Source organism: Stegostoma tigrinum, chromosome 18, assembly GCF_030684315.1.
Source record: "Stegostoma tigrinum isolate sSteTig4 chromosome 18, sSteTig4.hap1, whole genome shotgun sequence".
Lineage (NCBI taxonomy): Eukaryota > Metazoa > Chordata > Chondrichthyes > Orectolobiformes > Stegostomatidae > Stegostoma > Stegostoma tigrinum.
The window spans coordinates 14,525,234-14,546,691 of record NC_081371.1 but is presented as its reverse complement, the minus strand read 5'-3'; the positions used below and the strand labels follow the sequence as shown (position 1 = coordinate 14,546,691).

At 41.9% G+C, this 21,458-nt stretch overlaps 1 protein-coding gene across 4 annotated transcripts in view; it reads left to right on the top strand.

Annotated features, from left to right (window-relative positions):
- The window catches only part of LOC125460961 (ankyrin repeat and SOCS box protein 15-like), a 43,174-nt gene extending 30,025 nt beyond the window's left edge, over positions 1 to 13,149 (top strand). For 3 of the 4 annotated variants that reach the window (XM_048549203.2, XM_048549201.2, XM_048549202.2), the window contains 2 exons: positions 8,241 to 8,394; positions 11,456 to 13,149. In XM_048549203.2, coding sequence (XP_048405160.1) covers positions 8,241 to 8,394; positions 11,456 to 11,631 — 330 coding nt within the window. In that variant the 3' untranslated portion in view covers positions 11,632 to 13,149. The remainder of the gene's footprint in view (positions 1 to 8,240; positions 8,395 to 11,455) is intronic. The other variant, XM_048549204.2, reaches the window with a different exon arrangement.
- Positions 13,150 to 21,458: the final 8,309 nt, after the last annotated feature.

Below are 21,458 nucleotides of genomic sequence, written 5' to 3'. Positions count from 1 at the left end.
CACATTTCAACAGTGCTGTTCCCTGACAGCGTCTCTTTCCATTTTATGTTACCCAGTTCTTGCCTAATAGAATTGTGATTTACCCTTCCCCCAATTATAAACCTTACCCTGCTGTATGTACCTATCCTTTTCCAAGACTATTGTAAAAGTAACAGAGTTATGATCACTACTGTCAAAATGCTCTCCTACCAACAGGTGTAACACTTGGCCCGGTTCATTGCCAAGCACCAAATCCAAAGTGGCCTCTCCTCATGTTGGTCTATCTACATACTGTGTCAGGAATCCTTCCTGGACACACTGGACAAAATCCGCTCCATCTAATCTATTACAACTAAAAAGTTACCAATCAATATTTGGAAAGTTGAAGTCACCTATGACTACAACCCTGTGACTTCAGCACCTTTCCAGTATCTGCCTCCCGCTCCTCCACTTCTCTACAACTATTAGGGGTCTGTAAACAACCCCAACAAAGTGACTGCTCCTTTCTTGTTCCTGACCTCAACCCAACTGACTCTGGAGACATATCATTCTCAAACTGCCTTTCAGTAGCTGCTATACTAGCCCTGACGAGCAATGCCACTCCCCCACCTCTTTTTATCACTGTCCCTATTTCTTTTAAAGCATCTAAGTCCCAGAACTTCCAAAAGCCATTCCTGTCCCTGAGTTACCCAAGTTTCTGTAAGGCCACAACATCATAGTTCCAAGTACTGACCCATGCTCCAAGTTCATCTGCCTTATTTCTGATACTTCTAGCATTGAAGCATACGCACCTCAAACCATCCCTGTGTACACAATCACCCTCAACCGCATTTCTTTATTAACAACCTCACTCCCTGTTATGTCTGTTGGAAGGCTGAATACCTCATCATCTGAATTACACATCCAGTTCCCAACCCACTGCCAGTCGAGTTCAAACCATCCAATATAGCTGGAACAAACTTCTCCCCCAGGATATTTGTGCCCTTCTGGTTCAGCTGCAACCCATCCTTACTGTACAGGTCCCACCTTCCCCAGAATGTGCTCCAAATATCCACATAATGGAAGCCCTCCCTCCTACACCAGCCCTGTAGCCACATGTTTAGATGCACTCTCTCCCTATTTCTAACCTCATTATCATGTGGTACTGGTAGTAATCTAGAAATAACTACCCTGTTTGTCCTGGACCTCAGCTTCCAACCTAGCTCCCTGTACTCGTTTTTCACATCCTCGGTCCTTTCTCTGCCTCTGTCATTGGTACCGATGTGTACCGTGACTGCTGGCTGCTCACCATCCCTTAAGAATCTTGAAGACACGATCCGAGACATCACGGTACCTGGTACCTGGGAGGCAACATACCATCCATTCATCTTGTTCGTGTCCACAGAATCCTCCACTACAATTGCACCCCTGTTCTTATCCCTTTCCTTCTGTGCCACAGAGACCTGTCTGCTATGGCCTTCCCCTGGTAGGTTGTCTCCACCAACCGTAAGAAAACAGTATACTTATTATTGAGGGGAACAGCCACAGGGGATCCCTGCACTGCCTGCCTATTCCCTTTCCCCTTCCTGATAGTCACCCAGCTACCTTTTTCCTGTTCCTTGTGTGTGTGACCACCTCCTTATAACTCCTTTCCATCAGCCCCTCAGCATCCCAAATGATCCAGAATTCATCCAGCTCCTGCTCCAGTTCCCCAACATGGTTTTTGGGGAGCTGGAGTTGGGTGCACTTCTCGCAGGTGAAGTTAGAGGGGACACCAGCAGTGACCCTTACCTCCCACATCCTGCAAGAAGAGTATGCAGCTGCCCTAGCTTCCACTCCCTCTACTGTAGATTTCCAGAAGAATTTAAAAAAGTCTCGGCTCCAACTACACACATAAATTTAGGTAGCGTTGGAACCCATCTTCTGCAGCATGGAAATGGTGGATCATTCCAGTACTACAATCTGGAAATCATCATTTTGTGGATCTGAGTGTCCCAGCATGCATTGCAGCACAAGCAGAAAGCACCCAAGTATGAGTTCTGCAGGAAAGCTCAGTGTACTATCATTGAAGGTTATTGTCCTGTCATTATGCTAACAATACTGTCTTCAAGGTTCAAGGTCACAGTCTTCAAAGAATCTTGTTGTGACTCATAGCAGCCCAACAGTCTGTCCTCCAGAATATTGCTAGGCATGTTAAAGTGTGCCTTGAAGGGTTGGCATGAGTTCCCCGGATCCTGATCCTGTTGTACTCTCAGGATGACAACATTCATTCTCTCACCGTGGCTGCTTGCTAGTGTCCTTGCTGTTGCCTGCCTGCCAGTCCAGATTGCTGCCACACATGCCAAGAAAGTGCACTCTGAAACCAAACTTTTTAGGCCAGAGCTGCATGAAATTACCCAATAAGACCATCTGCAGTCTCCCCTATTGACAATCAGCAGCCTTCAACCAACCACAATACAACCACTCAGGTCGCACCATGTAGGATCACTGGGATAGGCAAAAACTTTTAAATGACAGGCACTGAGGCAATGAACAAAGGCCATTAATGTACACTTCTCTGGGATACTGGATAGTTTGTTTGACAAAGTCGATTTAGAATGTTTGTTTTGTGACTGCCTTCTATGACAGTGTTATGTTGTGATCATGCGTAACAGCTAATGGGAAATTGGGATTGCTTTCATGAGTATCTGTGCACTTGAATAAGATTATCTCTGTCCAGCTGGAAAGGGGACTGTGGACATTACCTCCTGCACTCCTCCAGCTCTTTGTTTTCCTCTCCTTTAGCTGTTTGCCATTTAACCAATGGCAAGGGCTGTTCCTCTCGTGACAGTATACAGAATGCAGCAGACAACAACAAATGGTAGCATGAGTACTATAGGGCTCGTGCGGAGCGAGCCAGGCAGTAAATGCCATGTTTACACATTCCAGTAGTCTATTGAATGAGATTTTGTGTGGGAGCATGACTGTGGTTTTGTACATCCTGTGCATATATAGGTAGGTTAAGCAATGGAGTCATGAGCCAACTGGCTAATAGATAGCCTTTGTCAGCTGGGAGTCTAAGTCTGGTTAGTCAAATGTTTACAGAGATAATATGATCTGCCGATGCTGATGCTGGAGAATCTGAGATGTAGAGCTGGATGAACAAAACAGGCCAAGCAGCATCAGAGGAGCAGGAAAGCTGATGTTTCGGGTTTGGATGATTCTTCAGAAATGGGGGAGGGGAAGGGGATTCTGAAATCAGTAGGGAGAAAGGGGGAGGTGGATAGAAGATAGATAAAGGAGAAGATAGGTGGAGAGGAGACAGACAGGCCAAGGAGGCGGGGATGGAGCCAGTAAAGGTGAGTGTAGGTGGGGAGTTAGGGAGGGGATAGGTCTGTCCAGGGAGGACAGACAGGTCAAGGATGTGGGATAAGGCTAGTAGGTAGAGGATGGGGGTGGGTCTTGAGGTGAGAGGAAGGAATAGGTGAGAGCAAGGACTGGTTAGGGAGGTGGGTACAAGCTGGGCTGGTTTTGGGATGTGGTCAGGGGAGGGGAGATTTTGAAGCTTGTGAGGTCCACATTAATACTGTGGGCTGCAGGGTTCCCAAGTGGAATATGAGTTGCTGTTCCTGTAACCTTCGGGTGGCATCGTTGTGACACTGCAGGAGGCCCATGATGGACATGTCGTCCAAGGAGTGGGACTTATTTGTTGCAGTTGCAGTTGTTTGTTGCCAACTGAGCCCAGGTGTTCCACAAAGTGGTCCCAAGCCATCGCTTCCAAGTTCGATCCACCTCCCCCTCTCTTGAAATACTGCTAATAACTCGTAGACAGTAAAAATCAATCAGCAAATAGCCTGAAAATAGTTCTGCCTTCAAAGAGCACTTTTGGACAGTGTATGCTGCTGAGGAGTGGTTATTCAACTATGTTGGATTAAGACAGGGCATAAACTGGATCATTCAGATTGAAAGTGACACTCCCAGAGTCAAATAACCAAACCCAGTTGACTGGTTGACTGGTGTGTGATGCAGAGTGAAGTCAACAGTGTGGGTTCAATTATTGCACTGGTTGAGGTAAGTATGAAGGACTCTCTTCCTCTACCTCTCCCCTCACCTGAGGTGCAGTAAGCCCCAGGTTAAACAACCGGTCCTCTGGGATTATGGAGATCTTATATTTGCCTTTACAAACTAAGCGACGTGAAAACTTGGCTGTAACACCCATGCTAACCAAGATGATATCAGCTCAACTGCGACCAAAAATATGCATATGCAGCAAACAAACATTTTGTACCTAAAACAACATCCATAATGCTAAATTTAGGGGTTCCATGCAAATCAATTTTGTAGCCATGCTGAGAACATGCCTAAAATGCTGGGGAAAGGTCTGATGACTGTGAGAAACCCACGGTAGCATTAGTAAAAATAAAGTGCTGGAGAAATTAATAGAAATAAAACTGAACAAATCCCTGGACTCTATAGTATTCCCTGTAGGGTTTTAAAAGAGTTTTCTGCGGAGATAGTGAGTGAATTCATTTTGATCTTTCAGAATAGACAAAAAGGAGGGCAAGATAAAACAGGGAACAATAGGCCAATTAATCTGACATCAGCAGTAGAAAAGTGAGAAAGTCTATCATCTCGTAAAGACCCAGTAACATGGCACTAGGAATATTGTTACATGATAAGACAATGTCAACAGGTTTTGTGAAAGGGTAATCAACAATTCTGTTTTTTTTTACAATGTATTTAGCAATATAGGGAATGGGAAACCAGTTGGTACAATGTATTTAAATTTTGAAGAGGCATTTGATAAAATTCCATGGGAAAGATTGCTGCACAGTTTAGGAATTACTGGTAATGTATTAGAATGGATTAGGGTTTGAATACCGGGGAGGAAACAGTAAATAGAATGAATAGTTCATTTTCGGGATAGTGGGATGTACCTTACTGAGTACCAAATGGATCAGTACTTGGGTCTTAACTGATTATTATGAATGTTAGTGACTTGAGTGAGGGGACTGGTTGTGGTAATCCACATTTGTAGGAAAATAGATGGTAAAGTAAGCTCTGAGGAGGAGGTGAAAATCTGAAAAGGGATATAGGTTGATTAGGGAATTGGGGAAGAAGGTGAGCAATATGAGAAAGTGTAATTACCCACTTTTCAAAGATAAGAGACTAGTACGTATTGAATTCAAAGGGACTTGAGGCTGTTATACAGGAATTACAGAAAATTAACATACTGGGCTAGGGAATGATCAGAAAAACAAATGGAATGCTCGCACTTATTCCAAAGGGGTTTCAATAAAAGAGGGAGCAAGCGTTGCTGCAACCATTAGTCAGAACTGACTGAAGTACTGCCTTTGACAGGATACAACAAACGACGAGGGAACAGGTTCCTGGCATGAGTGTGTTGTCCCATAAGGAGAGTTGACAGAATAGGCCTATTTTCTCCAGAGTTTAGAAGGAAAGGTTATTTTATTGAACCATCTAAAATTCTTTGAGTTTTCAGTAGAATGGATACATCTTGGTGTCGTGTCTCAGAATGAGACAGCAGCCGTTTAGATCTGAGATAAAGAATGTATTCACTCAGAGAAATGTAAATTTTTGAAGTTCTCCAGCCCAAAGAGCTGTGGATGCTCAACCAATAAGTGTCTGTAATCACCAGGATCTGGGGCACTAGGAAAGTCAAGCGATACAGGGATAAAAACCGAAAGAACTGCGGATGCTGAAAATCAAGAACAAAAACAGAAGTTGCTGGAAAAGCTCAGCAGGTCAGGTAGCATCTGTGAGGAAAAATTCAGAGTTAACGTTTTGGGTCCAGTGACCCTTCCTCAGAACCATTCTCAGAACTAGACCCAAAATGTTAACTCTGATATTTTCTTCACAGATGCTGCCAGATATGGGAATAAGATGAGAAAGCGGATTAATATAAAACCTTAGCCGTGACCTTACTGAATGCAGCCATATGGCTAATTTGTGTTCTTATTTTGTATGCTGTTCTTCCTCCTTCAAATGGTAGAGTGGACTTCCAACTGGGATTTGGATGACCACTATTTAGATTGTAACAATGATCAATTAGGCTGGCAAAACTTTGAGTTAAAATACACCAAAAACAATCAGATTGCTCAAAACAAACATTTAATAGTTATGACAACTAGATTTTAAATATGTGATCCAGATATGTCCCTTTAACCAAACACTTCATCTGTTCAGGACATGCCTGATCCTGATTATGTATGTGTTCATTTCCATGTGATTTGTATGATTTTTACATATTATTTTAAAGTTGTTGCTCATTTTTCAAGAGAGAACCTGGCTTGAAGTCATCCGGTAGCATATAAAACGACCACTACAGGTAAGTTTGGAGGTGATGGCGGCGAAGATGAGTCCTCAGCAGGAGGATGCCGGGAGGAGATCCTGCCACCTTTCCACCTCCCTCTAAATAAATCTGGGCTAGAAGACTTCTGGGAAGCCATTTATTCAACTAGAGGCAAGTGGGAATCCTGACAGACTGCCCCTGCCACTCTGTGCCCAAAACAATCATCCTGTCATCAGAAAAAAGGGAGGGTGTGGGGTCCACAAGAAGCCAATCTCCCCTTCCCCAACTGCCCAGCAGTTCCTCCTCTAGAACTCCATATCCTCCACCTACCTGACTCCAGAGGATTTAAGATAACAAAGTGTGGGGCTGGATGAACACAGCAGGCCAGGCAGCATCTTAGGAGCACAAAAGCTGACATTTCGGGCCTAGACCCTTCATCAGAAAAGTGGGATGGGGACAGGATTCTGAAATAAATAGGGAGAGAGTGGGAGGCGGACTGAAGATAGAGGAGAAGATAGGTGCAGAGGAGAGTATGGGTGGGGAGGTAGGGAGGGGATAGGTCAGTCTGGGGAGGACGGACAGGTCAAGGGGGTCGGATGAGTTTAGTAGGTAGGAAATGGAGGTGTGGCTTGAGGTGGGAGGAGTGGACAGGTGAGAGGAAGAACAGGTTAGGCAGGTGGGGACAAGCTGGGCTGGTTTTAGGATGCAGTGGGGGGAGGGGAGATTTTGAAGCTGGTGAAATCCACACTGATACCATTGGGCTGCGGAGTTCCCAAACGGAATATGAGTTGCTGTTCCTGCAACCTACGAGTGGCATCATTATGGCACTGAAGGAGGCCCAGAATAGACATGTCGTCTAGGGAATGAGAAGGGGAGTTGAAATGGTTCGAGACTGGGAGGTAAACCGAGCATAGGTGTTCTGCAAAGCCGTTCCCAAGCCGCCGCTTAGTTTCCCCAATGTAGAGGAAGCCTCTTCTGCGGAGGCTTGCGGACCACTTTGCAGAACACCTATGCTCGGTTTGCAGTAAGCAACTGCACCTCCCAGTCGCGAACCATTTCAACTCCCCTTCCCACTCCTTAGATGGCATGTCCATTCTGGGTCTCCTGCAGTGCCAAAATGATGCCACCCATAGGTTGCAGGAACAGCAACTCATATTCCTCTTGGGAACCCTGCAGCCCAATGATATCAATGTGGATTTCACCAGCTTCAAAATCTCCCCTCCACCCACTGCATCCCAAAACCAGCCCAGCTCATCTCCAACTGCCTAACCTGTTCTTCCTCTCACCTATCCCCTCCTCCCACCTCAAGCCGCACCTCCATTTCCTACCTACTAAACTCAATTTCCCCTTCAGCTTCCTAGGCTGAACCAAACTGTTTGCAACACCAAATACTTTAGATCCTCTCCATCACAACCATCACTTATGTCTACTTAAATAATAGTACCTGCCTGTACTCTGCCTCAATTTATCTGCTGTTAAAACTCCCATCTATGTTTTTGTTACTTGCAGATTTGACGGTTCCAGAGCTCCCTTGCAATAGGGATAGGGCTAACCTACCACCTTGTGCCCTTCATAAACTTGAGCTCATCAGCAACTCTCTCCATATCCTAACTTACCTCATATGCCACTCATTGAACCATATTTGCACTTGGTCTACTAATGTTCAAATTTTACGAATATCATCTCTGTGTTTAAATGCCTAAATTGCCCCGCACCTTTCGGATATCTAATTTTTTTTCCAAGTCTGACCTATTAAACACCTCCGAATCCCTTCAGCTGTGCCTTTTAGCAGCCCTTGACACTGAGATTCCCTCCTCAAACATCTCTGCCTCACTGTCCTCCTTTCAGAGTCTTCTGAAAAGTCTCCTTACTTGGCAAGACTTTTAGTCAACCTTCCTAATATCTCCATCCCTAGCACAATGCATAATTTTGTTTGATTAATGTGCTGACATGTTTATGATATTCTCCTGTTCTTTATTGTTATTTGTAGTTTTGTGAGTTCATCACTGTTTCCTGGTTAAGTCATTTGGTTGGCAGGGTGGTGCGTGTGCTAATAGACTACGTGGATTATGTTTCCTTCTGCGTGAAATTAAAGCCTGTTCTTGAGAAGCAAAAGGAGTGGCCTGAAATCCGTGATATCATGGGTAAATCAGCTTACATTCTGTTCCCTTGCTTGAAAATTGAGGTGCATGCAGTGAATAGGACAAAAAAATGGTGGAGAAAAACAGCATGGCAAACATCGCAAAACAGATGCTTTTTTCCAGAGTGCAACATTCTGCAAGTCTGATTTTGACTGAAATAGTAGCTTACTCTGACTCACTTCTTATGAACAGCAGTAAACATGAGATTTCTCACAGCCATGCTGATGTGCATTTATTCTCCATTTGCCATAATGTATCTAATGCCAACACTCAAAAAGCTTTACACTACCCAGGACAAACCAGCCCACTTGATTGGCACCTTCAACATTCACTGCGTTTACCAGCAATGTACTGTGGCAGCAGTGTATACCATCTACAAGGTGCCCTGCAAAATTTCACTAAGGCTTTTTCCTCAGCAACTTTCAATGCTGTGACCTTTACCAGCTAGAAGGACAAGATTAGCAGATGCATCGGAACGCCACTGTTTGCAAGTTTCTGTTTCATGCACCATCCTGAATTGAAATCACATTGCTTCACTGTTACAGCATCAATGTCCTTGCTTAACAGCACTTTGGGTATCCCAATCCCCCAGGGTCTACAGCAGTTCAAGAAGGCAGCTCACCGTCATCTTATCCAGAGAAAATAGGACTGGCCATAGATTTTGGCCTTGCCTACTTCCCAGTTTGGAATTTTTTAAAAATTATTTGAAAGGAAAACCGAAACTTAAATTGTTATTTTTAAGATACTGAGTTTTGACAACCATGGTAAGATGGAGTTCTGGAGTGTGCCAGAGCCCACTATCACAAGGAAGGAGAGGAGAGTAAAGAGCTAGAGAAGGAGAGCAGTCTCTTCCTTTTGCCTAATCATTGGCAGAACAATTGTGAGGCAACATTGTGGAATAGTTCTTTGCTGTGAGTTTGTAAACCACCCTGCCAAAATGACCACACAGCTCCATGGTCATTAACATGGCCGACCCACTTAGAGGTCCTAGCTGTGTTCTGATATGCTGCCTGCAACTTTCAGAGAAGTGTTACTGTAGCATTTCATACTCAAATGTCACAGACAGCTTGCAATTTGCTGCCTAACGTTGACAATTTCTAATTTGTTAAAGCAGATCCCGGACTGTGTACATTTCGATGTCTGTGCACAGCTCCGTTCACTGGCCTTTGACTGGCAGCAAAATATTTGCATTGTTTTCTCATATAGGTGGTCATGATAGTTTAGCAGGCCAATATTAAATAAAACCCCACGGCATTTTTCAGTTTGTACACAGGTCTAATGGTTAAGATCTGGCCAAATATTTTCAGGGTGTCTCACTCGCAGGACCCAGTTGTCACCTTCTCAGAAGCTTGCTACGTGTTCAATAGGCTTTGCATCAGTACAAAGCCAGGTTGATGGCATCAGACCTGGAGCATGTCTGTGCCATCAAGCAATGTAATTAGAGTTTCAGTATCGAAGGGAAATTTGAGGAAAGAATCTTACAAAGATTACCTGCAATTGTCTGCCCCCCGTACAAGCCTGGGGAAGTTAGAATTAAAGCAAGATACCTTCCACATTCCCACATTCTATGCTAATATAGTAATGTTTACGTTCCTTTTCTTCCATTGAAATGATGCATTACCACAGGATCATAAAAATTTAGGTTAACATTCTACTCAAGAATATAGTATGCTTAAGGGAGGTTTAAGGGAGGAAAGTGACTGCTGTTTGAAAGCCCTGAAATCTTCCAAACACAGACACTGGCAATAAAGTTGTAATATAGAGCTGTTTAAAACTTACACTAAACCTCTTTTTTAAAATGACCAGTTCACAATTATCACGCATATTGCTTTCCATTGGTCCCTTTTGAACATTGTTTTTAATTGAAATGGTACCTAATAATATATTACAAAATCCTGCTCAGCTGAAGATATTTAACAGTTCAAGTTTATAAAAATCTCTGCTGGTATTATTTCAGCTTATTCATTTGTTGGGCTGTTTAACTCTTCCAGGATTTTTTTTTCCCAAATCTTGAAAGATGAAGGACAAGTTAGAGTAATTCTAAAAGTAAATATAAGAGATGTAGGTCAGAGATCTGAAGAAATAAATCCTTTTATATATGGTGTGAGGCTGTAGAGTCCACTACGAGATCTTATGACTGAAGCAGAGACCAGCTTAACATTTAATTTACAGTTAACTAAAGGAAAGTGCATAATGGGCTGTGATCGTAGTGGAGGTCTTGGAATTAGGACGGGAGCTAATCTGGACTGGTTGGGCCAAACAGCCCATTTCTATCGTGTTTCTGTGTAATCCAGATAATTTCTGTTAATATAGTTAGGAGTCAGTGGTTAAACAAAATGGTTCAGAGTGAAAATTATTCACTCTTTGCAACAAGGCATTGATGACCAGCATCTGTGTTCTCTCTGGGGATACAGGCTACAACTTGATGTCAGTGACCCTCAGGTGCTTATTCCAACAACCTTGTCATGACATTTCAAAGACACTAGCACAGCAGGAATTGAATATAAGATTAACATTACATTAGAGGTACCTTTGCCATTAGTGTTTTTTTTAAATTGTATTGTGGTGCAATGGTAGCATCCAAACATCTGGTCCAGGAGCACTAGGTTTAAATACCATGCTCCCATTTTGCATTATGTCTCCTACAAATGTAGACCAATTCAATGGAAGTTGATGGCCCAACCTGTAGAAATGAGGACAGCAGAAAAGGCAGAGAGAATGATATACTTTAACAAAGCCAAGAATCCTTGGCCCGAAATGTCAGCTTTTGTGCTCCTGAGATGCTACTTGGCCTGCTGTGTTTGTCCAGCTTCACACTTTGTTATCTTGGATTCTCCAGCATCCGCAGTTGTTCCCATTATCTCTAATCCATTAGCCTGTCCTGAATTTGATTTCAAAGTTATGCAACAAATGAATGTATTGCTACCTTGCTGACTGCAGCACTGTGAGCTCAGATTTTTGGACTATACTTTTGGCCTCTCAGTAGTACTATTTAACTAATTGAAGCCTAGTTAAAATTCACTAATTGGATAATAATGTTGGAAAAACTTTGATTTTCTTGCAGAAAACCCTCGTTGTTTGAAACATTTGTGTCGACTAAAAATACGCAAACATGTGGGGCAAAGACGACTGCAAAACCGAGCATGTTTAGCATTACTTCCTCTGCCTCCAGTACTGGTGGAATATATCCTATATAAGGAATATGACCTATATGGAAGAGGACTTGACTTGCAATATTAGAAATGCAAACTGCAATCATTAGTGTGTTGGTGTCAGTATTGTACAGTGCCAAGGATTGTACTTTTTGACTTTAAGAAAGCATTTGGCATGATACAAATGGTTTACCAACTGCAATAACGAATGTATTTCATTTTTCTGAATATGCCAGCACAGAGCAACAAATGATATCCCCTCAGCTTTAAGTGTTGGAAGACTGCTGATTGGACTGCTTTGCAATTAAAATATTTGCAATTCACATAAGGCTGAAAATACAGGGCTTTCTAAATGCAAAATTTGCCACACCTAATTTTTTTTTAAACAGTGACTCATGCATGCCCTACAGCGAGACCTCCACTAGTATTTTTCCAGTATTAAATGTTAATGAGATATCAGAGCTAAACTTGAACCTACATAATAACTATCAGACAGAATTCTTTCATTTGGTGAAAGCTTTTGCTGCATGTTTTTTATTCTGATACCATTTTCAAAGTTATCTTTATGTGTGACTGCTCAAATACTAAAACTGACCTTTCCGTTCTATCCTTCCAGTATTTTTCATACTTTTGCAGAAGGCAATACCATTGGTGCTGTAATACACTCCTATTGGTGGTTGTTGCCCTCTGATATAGTGTCGACTATGTGAATGCTGACATTAGCTAGTGGCAGACTATTTACCAAGGATGTAGAGCACATCTTCACCAGACATCCACGGTAAACACTGTATACTCCAAGATAATAAGCAAAACTGAAAGCGAAGAGAGTTAGCTTGCATTCATATTCTAAAGAGCAATATGGAATGTGAAATATAACTTGGGTCTCTCTGCAAGCTCCCATATGAATCTATTCTGGTATTAGTGTGTGATTGGTACCAGAAGTAGTAACTGCTCTCCGAGAGTACCTCATTGTTGTAAGGCATTTTGGGAATACCCTGTGGTAATGAAAGGCACTACTATCTATAAATAGTGCATTTTTTGGCTGTACTGGCAGCAAGGCCTGAATGATATTCAGTTACTGATATTAGTGAGCCAGTTTATATTAAATGATCCATATTTAAATGCCAGTTCCCTCGGCTTGATATAGAAAAACAAGATGCACCTATCCATGCTGGTTAGAGGGTTGATATTTGACAGATACCCTTCCAGCCAAGAATAGACAAGCCTCACCCATGGATGGATAAACATTCAAACTGGTGCAGAAGCCAAATGCTCAGCCAATGTGGTCACTGGGATGCTGTACTGAAACTATATCTTGTGGTTCATTTGTTCAACAGGTCTCCTAATAGCAATATACTCCCAACAAATCACTCCTCACTTTGCCATTTGTGTCATACTGAGAATACTTTTAGTCTACAGGAACTATTAATCTTCACGTACCATACATCCACAAACTTTTGTGAACATTTAGAAAAGTAAAATTTGTCTTTCTAAGAACTGGTTCTCATTTAAAGAGTGTTTGTTTTCTTAAATGTTATGTTATGCGAAGAATGCTGTTACAATCTTGCTTCATAATGCTGTGTAAGTACAGCTTACTGATTGTGGTCAAGAGAAAATGTAGAAAAATAAATTATTTCTTTTGTGCTAAAAGATCTATATTTGCTTATTTCTAAAGTTTTGACATCACCATTTATTTTACTTTTCTGGATTGTTAGTTCTAACATTGAGTGGGCTAATGTGTTGATTTGCCTGTGCTGTTCTACCCATTTCCTTTGAAAAACAGGACATTGTAAAGAATAACTAACTTGCCAGCTCCTTTCATGCCTGCATCAGCATTTCAATAGATTGTAATTTAAAGCAGATTGTAAACAAGTCCGTTTACAAAATATCTGAAGACAAACACTTAACAAAACGATTGTTTTCCATCAAATTGACTAATCTTTTAAACTGTGCTGTGCCCTTCTGGTGGAATTCATGGGTGGAATACTGACATGAAGCCCCAAAGTACAATTGCTAACTCTATTTTGGATAGGGGGTGAGTTACAGCACATAATTCCCTCCATTCACTGAACATTATGACACACTCTGTAAAAAATGCAATGACATGTTTAAGATCAGATCTGTGTTGGATTTAATTGTTGTGTTTAGAAATATATTTTATTGTTCAGTTATTTTCACGACACAATTAGGTTCAATATTTTGATCTAAGGGCTTTGTGTAAATTATCCTACAACATGATTTATTTGGCACAGGACAAAATGGGTGAATTTCATCTGGATTTCTCTGATGGGAATTTAGCAGAAATGCCATTCGATCACGTGCAGGACTTTCTTTTCCATTAGGATCTATGCGAAGGCATCTCATTCTTTGTCTATGTTAATTATGTCCCTCCAGTTGAAGGTCCAATATGATATCAGTATCAAGTTAAATTTAGAGTCTGATTAGCCTATGTTTCTGAACTAAAAGGTTGAGTAAGGAAAAAATTATTTATTACATCTTCAGATTTTCCAGCTGTCACATCATAGGTACATATGTTGTATGGCACAGAAAAGAGACATTCAGCCCAACCAGATAGTGGTTCAATCTGCACTCAAGCCTCATGCATCATTTAAATCTATCATTGTAACCCTCTCTTTCCTTCAACATTCACCCTCACCTGACTTCCCTGTACATATATCTTTGCTGTTCACTTTAACCACTCCCTATGGTAGAAAGTTGCATATTTTCAATACTCTTTGATGTAAAGAAGTTTCTTCTGAATTCCATATTGGATATTCAACATTGATGGCCTTTGATGATGTTCTTTTCTACAAGAGGAAACATTTGCTAAAAATCTTTCATAATTGTAGAACCTATGCATGTTTTAAATGCCCTGAAGCTTTTATCACTTAATTTGCTTGGTTGATTATTTAAAACACATTCTTTTTGGCTTTAAAAACAGCTTAGGCTGTTCTAAAGCCTGATTCCTTATTTTCATAGTTTCCCTGTGAACACAGTGTCGCTCAATAAATGCCAATGATATACTTCAAAACTATAACCCTACTCTCTGGCAGAAAGCTAGATAAGGAAGCTTAATTGGGTCAAAATTTAGAATTCCAATCTTGGGATGAACTTTTGCAGTTATTTTCTCCAAAGTTTAAACTTCTTGACTGCATGCATCAGGGCGCCCTTTTGTACGCAGCCTGAATACTCATTAAAAGGGCCAGTTTGACAAAATTGTGTTCTCTTACCCAATTAAGTTCTGTGTGAGCAAAAACAGTACAAATATCCAAATATCTGAATGTCTGAAAGACACTTCTGGCACCGTCTGACTCCTCTCTGGGCTTTGGAAGAAGTAGCTGCTGCTTTGTATTCCTTGAGGGGCATTCACCTATGCTACAACATGATTGGCATTGGGTGACAGGAGTCTAAATCACACGTGGTTTGCACAATGACCAAAGGAGGGAGGCTGGGAGTGTCATAGACTTAGGACTGGCAGGTGGGCTGGCTGAAGCAGAAGATCTGCCTGTGACTAAGGGTGGAAATCTCCCTGTCCAAGGCAGCTTGCCCAACTAGTGAAGGTTGCAAGGGTCAGAATGTTTAGCTGCTGGCATTCACTCCAAGAACCCAAGTGATGTTCCTAGCTTCCAAGGAATGAATAACAACCTTTAAATATGATACCAGGCCCTTTGGGCCCATGCGTTCGCAGCAGAATGGCTGACTGCCTCCCATACAGACTGTTACCCATGCAAGTAAAGTTAATCAGATGAACTGTGCAACTATGTTAACATAGAATATAAAAAGGAAGATTCAGCCCTGTTTTATTGACAACAGTGTTACAAGCTCAGATTAAAACTGACTGCATATGCTTGTATCTTTACAGCTCTGGATAATACCCAGGATACTGGCATATACTTACTACAGTAACACATATGCTATCCTTTTCTGATTTAAGCTCTACTTAAATCATGGTGGGAGGATGGGATGGGGAGTGTCTGGCTGTGCAATTAACTTGTGAAATTAAACATTCTATGATTATTTCTAACCTACAGTAAGATTTGACCTCAAAAGGGACAATATGATCAATGTAACTAAGGAAGGAATTTACCTATTTTCAGTTAAAGGCTTTTGCTGAGTGAGATTCAGGGCACCTAATATACCTCATGACTCATGGTGCGCTTTCTCCCGCAAACTTCCACTCTTCACTTTGTTAAATACGCGACCAGGCTCATTGCCAGCCTTCTCATAGAATCACGCACACAGGGTACCTGTAAGCGCTGGCCACCACTTGCACCATCTTTGAAGCCCAGTTGTCATCACTTCAGATGCTGCATTGCAGGAATTGGCCATCACTCTGTGCGGCTCAACCATTATCACTGAGAATATGACTCAGAATGGAAAGCTCACATAGTGTTTGTAGACAGGGACCTAGAGGTGCTGTTGGACAGAAGTCCTTCTAACTGTTGCAGCAGGTTATGCCACCAAACTCAACCAGGCAGCAAGGAGGTCAGTGATATTCTGCACTGTTTAATGTAGGTGCCAACATCTTCTCGATACTACCCCACACTCATAGTGTTATACTCACTCTAACTGTGCCATAGAACACACAAATCACCAAGGCTATTGGACTGCAAATCTCAATATTGCATGCAAAATGTCCCCCTCATGGTTTACACCATCTCACCTTTCCAAATCTTCCCTAGCCTCGAGACTTGCTAATTACTCAATGGCAACACTTCACCATCCCTCCTGTTCCCGCACCACACTAAATCCCTTTTCATTCATTTCCATCTTACCCAATTGCTCCCATTACCTCATTGCAGTCTGAAGAAGTCAAGACATGTGCTGTACTGGCCAAACATGACGAACATACTCAATATCCACAATAGTCAGTGCAGTGCTAGGAATGATTATAAAGCTAAGCAAACTAGATCGCTGCTGATGACACAAGACATCTGAGAGAGAACATGTATGAAGTTGGGAGTAGACATGTTTCCTGTTACAGAAACTGTATTCAGTTATTCTGATTACCAGGAGATGGACCAGTTGAATTCAACAATCACCTGAAGATACAATTAAGCCACTGTGGCATTGCCAACATTATGATGACCAATAATAGCTCTCAGTTCTTTAGAGAAGAATTCACCACTACATGAAGGATTAGGAAATCCAACACCATTTGGTCAGCACGGTGGCTCAGTGGTTAGCACTGCTGCCTCACAGCACCAGGGACCCGGGTTCAATTTCACTCTCAGGCGACTGCATGGGTTTTCTCCAGGTGTTCTGGTTTCCTTCCACAGTTGTGCAGGTTGGGTGGATTGGCCATGCTGAATTTCTCATAGTGTCCAGGAATGGGCAGGCTAGGTGGATGAGCAATGGGGAGATAGGTATGGATGGGATTCTCTTTGGAAGGTATGCGTGGACTTGAAGGGCCAAATGGCCTGCTTCCACACTATAGGGATTCTATGTGATCTCCACAGTATCATCAAAGTGGAAAATGCAAAAGGACTCAAAAAAATCAAGCAAATCCAGCGATGGGCAATTGTTATTGCCAAAGTACACCACTAAAGGCATGGAGAGAGTTCAGTAAAAAAGACTAATGTCATTTGTGATATAAACTGTGGATTTATGTATGTATAAAACTTATATAAAATATCATCTAGTGCAGGTTTTGGGGTTCCAGTTTTTGATTAGTAACGCGTGGGTTGTCTGTGAGTCTAGTTAACTTGAATGTATTTTTATAGCCATGGTTACTTCTTTTAAAATGATTTTAGAGTCCTGGCTTTAGAAATAATGGGTTTGTGTGTATGTACCACTAATGAATTCTTTTTTGTTTATCTTAGATTGTTTTGTTGCCCAGCAAGATAAATAATGGGGCTTCAAGGTTTGTAGTAGATTTTTGAAAACACCTATAGTTTAGAGGTAGATCGTAGCAGGCTCCAGAAGAAGGGTCCAGACCCGAAATGTCAGCTTTCCTGCTCCTCAGATGCTGCTTGGCCCGCTGTGTTCATCCAACTCTACACCTTGTTGTCTATAGTTTAGAAAGGTAGTCTTTTTGTTTCACTTTCACTTCGTTATTGGAATAGAATGGCTGTGTAGACCAGTTCTCCTGAATCAGGGAGAATATAGTGAGGTAGACAAACAGGAGACTGGAAGAACTCAGCAAGCCTGGCAGCATCTGGAGGAAGGCAGAAGTCAATGTTTCAGGTATTACCCTTCTTCAGGAAGATACCCACTAATGTTTATTTATTGATAGAGTTTCCAAGGTGCTGAATAATATAGAGAGTATACTGGAAATACATAGCAGGTCAAGCAGCATCTGTGGAGAGAGAAACAGAATTTGCTGGCAACGATTGACTTGAAATGTTAACCCCGTTTCTCTCTCAGGTACTGCCATACCTGCAGAGTACAGCGAGCTCCTCCTCCATTCCCAACACCAGCCTCTGTCCCCATGACACCTTCCTATGCAATCACTGGAGGTGTAACTCCTGCTTGATAACCACCTCCAATCCAAGGACCTAGACACACCTTCCAAGTGAAGCAGTGATTTAGATTTACTTCAATCAATCTAGTCTATTGATTTGGCTGTTCAAAATATGGTCTCCTTTCAATAAAAAAGTAAGAGCTGCGGATTCTGTAAATCAGAAACTAAAAGAGAGATTCTGGAAAAGCTCAGCAGGCCTGGCAGCCTCTACGGAGAGAAATCAGAGTTAACGTTTCGGGTCCAGTAACCATTCTGAGAAAGGCTGAGTTTTCCCAACAATTTCTGTTTTTGCTTACGGTCTCCTCTACACTGAGGAGATGATACGCAGGCTGGGTGACCACTTTGCAAAACACGTACATTCTGTCTGCAAGAATGACCCCAAGCTTCCTGTTCCCCGCCATTTTAACACACCGCTGTGTCCCACATCACCATTTCTGTCGCAGGCCTGCTGCAATGTTCCAGCAAGCTTCAGTACAAGCTCAACGAACAATGTCTCATTTTCCACTTGGGACCCTTCAGCCTCTGGGGCTCAACATTGAGTTCAATAACCTTATGGCCTGATTCCATCCTTCCATGCTTTTGCTCACCCCATACCCAGTCCTGTTATGACATGGGTAGTTTTTAGCATAGTCACCCATTCCCACTTACTCCTCAGCCCATTATCCCATAACTTGTTTCACAAATTGTGAAATCTCTGGAATACTAGCTAAAAGTAGTAGCTTACAGTAGCTGATGGGAGGCAAAACTGACTTTCTTTAGCTTCGATATTAGAGAGCGAAAGAGAGAAACACACGTACATGCAAACCTCCTTCCCTTAGAGACGTCCAAAGATTTCTCCCTTGCCATTCACACCCACAAGCTGTTCTAATACTTAGGAACCAATCAGAGAGTTGTCGTCAGGCTGATAAACTTTGGCATCCACAACTGGTCAGAAATGTCCAAACCTACTTGTTGTGACCTGAATCTCACTTTATATGTATCCCCTGAGGAGGCTGTACTATCTGTTTACACCTTCCTCCACCGCTTCCAGAGTAAACACAAGGTTCTTGCTTTTTAAAAGCATAACAATTACTTCCTCAGTGCTCTTCTTAATCCAGTCTACAATCAAAGTTAAAGCAAACAAAAAAGATACAATCTTTACAATTGCTTTTAGTTTCCCTTCTTGCCTTAGGTCAACTTACTTTTATATTACTTCATTCTCCTCAGTAACTGTCACCAGATCTGATTCATTCCACCTGGGTTCTAATTGAAATTTCAACCTTCATATTTCAGATGTATCCACAGTTACAAATAGCTCCTGGGCTTTCAGCATTTTCAAACCGCTGTTCAAGTTGCATGCTGAAATCAACACACAGTGCTACACACAGATACATACACATTCTCAGCCTCTGTCTTCACCAGCACCAACTCACTCTAGCTCACTGCTGTCCTAATCCAGAGTTGCATTTCAACCTTCATCTCACTCAATGTTTAATGAAATATTACTTTTCTTCTTCTTTGGTATGAGAGATCTCATATTTCAATAAATTACAGGCACCAACTTCCCTTGATCCTCCTTCCCCTTCAGTTTTCTTTGGCACCATCCCTTATTCAAAGCACATGCCTTGCCACGTCTACCTATTATTTGAATATTTATTATGTTTAAAATTAAACTGCACAAAGGTTGGCTTCAATACAATCCTCACCAACTGTCTTCCAAGAATGGAACAATTTGCCCCTCTCTGATCATAAGTGATCACTCCTGAGAAAAGCCTCTACATCAAAACCTCAAAGAATATTGAGTTTGGCACAATGCTGAGCTCTTCCTGGGCCATTGTCTCTGTGCAGTTAATACTTCAGTTACCACTGCAGATATCGTATTTGTGATTCTTGAACGATGTCTAATAGAACATAAGAACTAGGAACAGGAGTAGGCCATCTGGCCCCTTGAGTTTGCCCCACCATTTAATAAGATCGTGGCTGATCTTTTTGAGACTCAGCTCCACTTACCCGCCCACTCACCATAACCCTTAATTCCTTTACTGTTCAAAAATTTATCTGGCCTTGCCTTAAAAACATTCAGTGAGGTAGCTTCAACCGCTTCACTGGGCACGGATTCACAACCATTTGGGTGAATAAGTTCCTCCTGACCTCAGTCCTACATCTGCTTTCCCTTATTTTGATTCTAGGCCCCCTAGTCCTAGTTTCACCTGCTAGTGGAAACATCCTCCCTGCCTCCACCTTATCTATTCCCTTCATAATCTTATATGTTTCTATAAGATCTCCCCTCATTCTTCTGAATTCCAATGAGTATAATCCCAGCCTACTCAGTCTCTCCTCATAATCCAACCCTCTCAATAGTCCTTAGGAATACTGGTTAATAAAATGTAAATGCTATATGTTACTTTTGGTTCTTAAATGATCTAACCTTCTAAATTTCAACGTAAGTATAAATTCAGGTATTGTAAACTTAAATCTTCAACATTTCTGCATGTGATTTCTGACTTTTTTTTATGATATTCTGTTTTTTATTATGTTATTAATAATATTTGTTGTTGTCCAAAAAACTGTGTTTTAAATGCACTCATGGGATGTGGGCATCACTCAGTAGGCCTGTATTTATCGCTGGTCCCTGGTTGGCATTGAGAGTGGTGAGCTGCCATCTGGAACTGTTGCAGGTAGACCCACTATGCCTTTGGGAAGGATATCCCTTGATATTGATCCAGCAACACAGAAGGATTTTCCCGATTCCCAAACTTGACTCCAGGTTTGCTAGGGCTCTTTGATGCCATACTCAATCAGATTCTGCTTTGATGTCAAAGGCAGGCACTCTCACTTGCCGTCTTATGTTCAGCTCTTTTATCCATTTTAGCACCAGATTATACTGAGGTCAGGACACGAGCAGCTCTGTAGAACCTAACCTGAGCATCGGTGAACATGTTATTATTGAACAAATAACCCTTGATAGGACTATTAAAGATGCATTCCATCACTTTGTCAAGAGTAGATTAAGGAGTGGTAATTGACCGATTTGCATTTGTCCTTCTTTTTGTGTACAGGGCAGATTTTGGCAATTGTTCACATTGTTAGACAGATGCCAGTTTTGTAGCTATACTGGAACAGCTTGGAGAGGGTATGATAATTCTGGAGCATTTGCTGTAATGTTGTCAAGTTTCACAGCCTTTGTAATATCCAGTGCTTTCTTGATATCATGTGGAGGGAATTGAATTGGCTGAAGGTTGGCATTTGTGATGCCAGAGACCTCATGAGGAGTGTTCCCATCTGCTGGGAGATTTTGTGTACACCACATGTATATCAAACACATTGACTTACAGTTCTGGAAAACACTGCTGGACACAGGAAGAGGAAAACACTGCTGGACACAGAAAGGGCTCAGAAGTCTGCACAACAGCGAGAAGCATAATAGGGAACATAGTTCAGGAGGAAGCTGAGATTGATTGTCCACTCAGCTG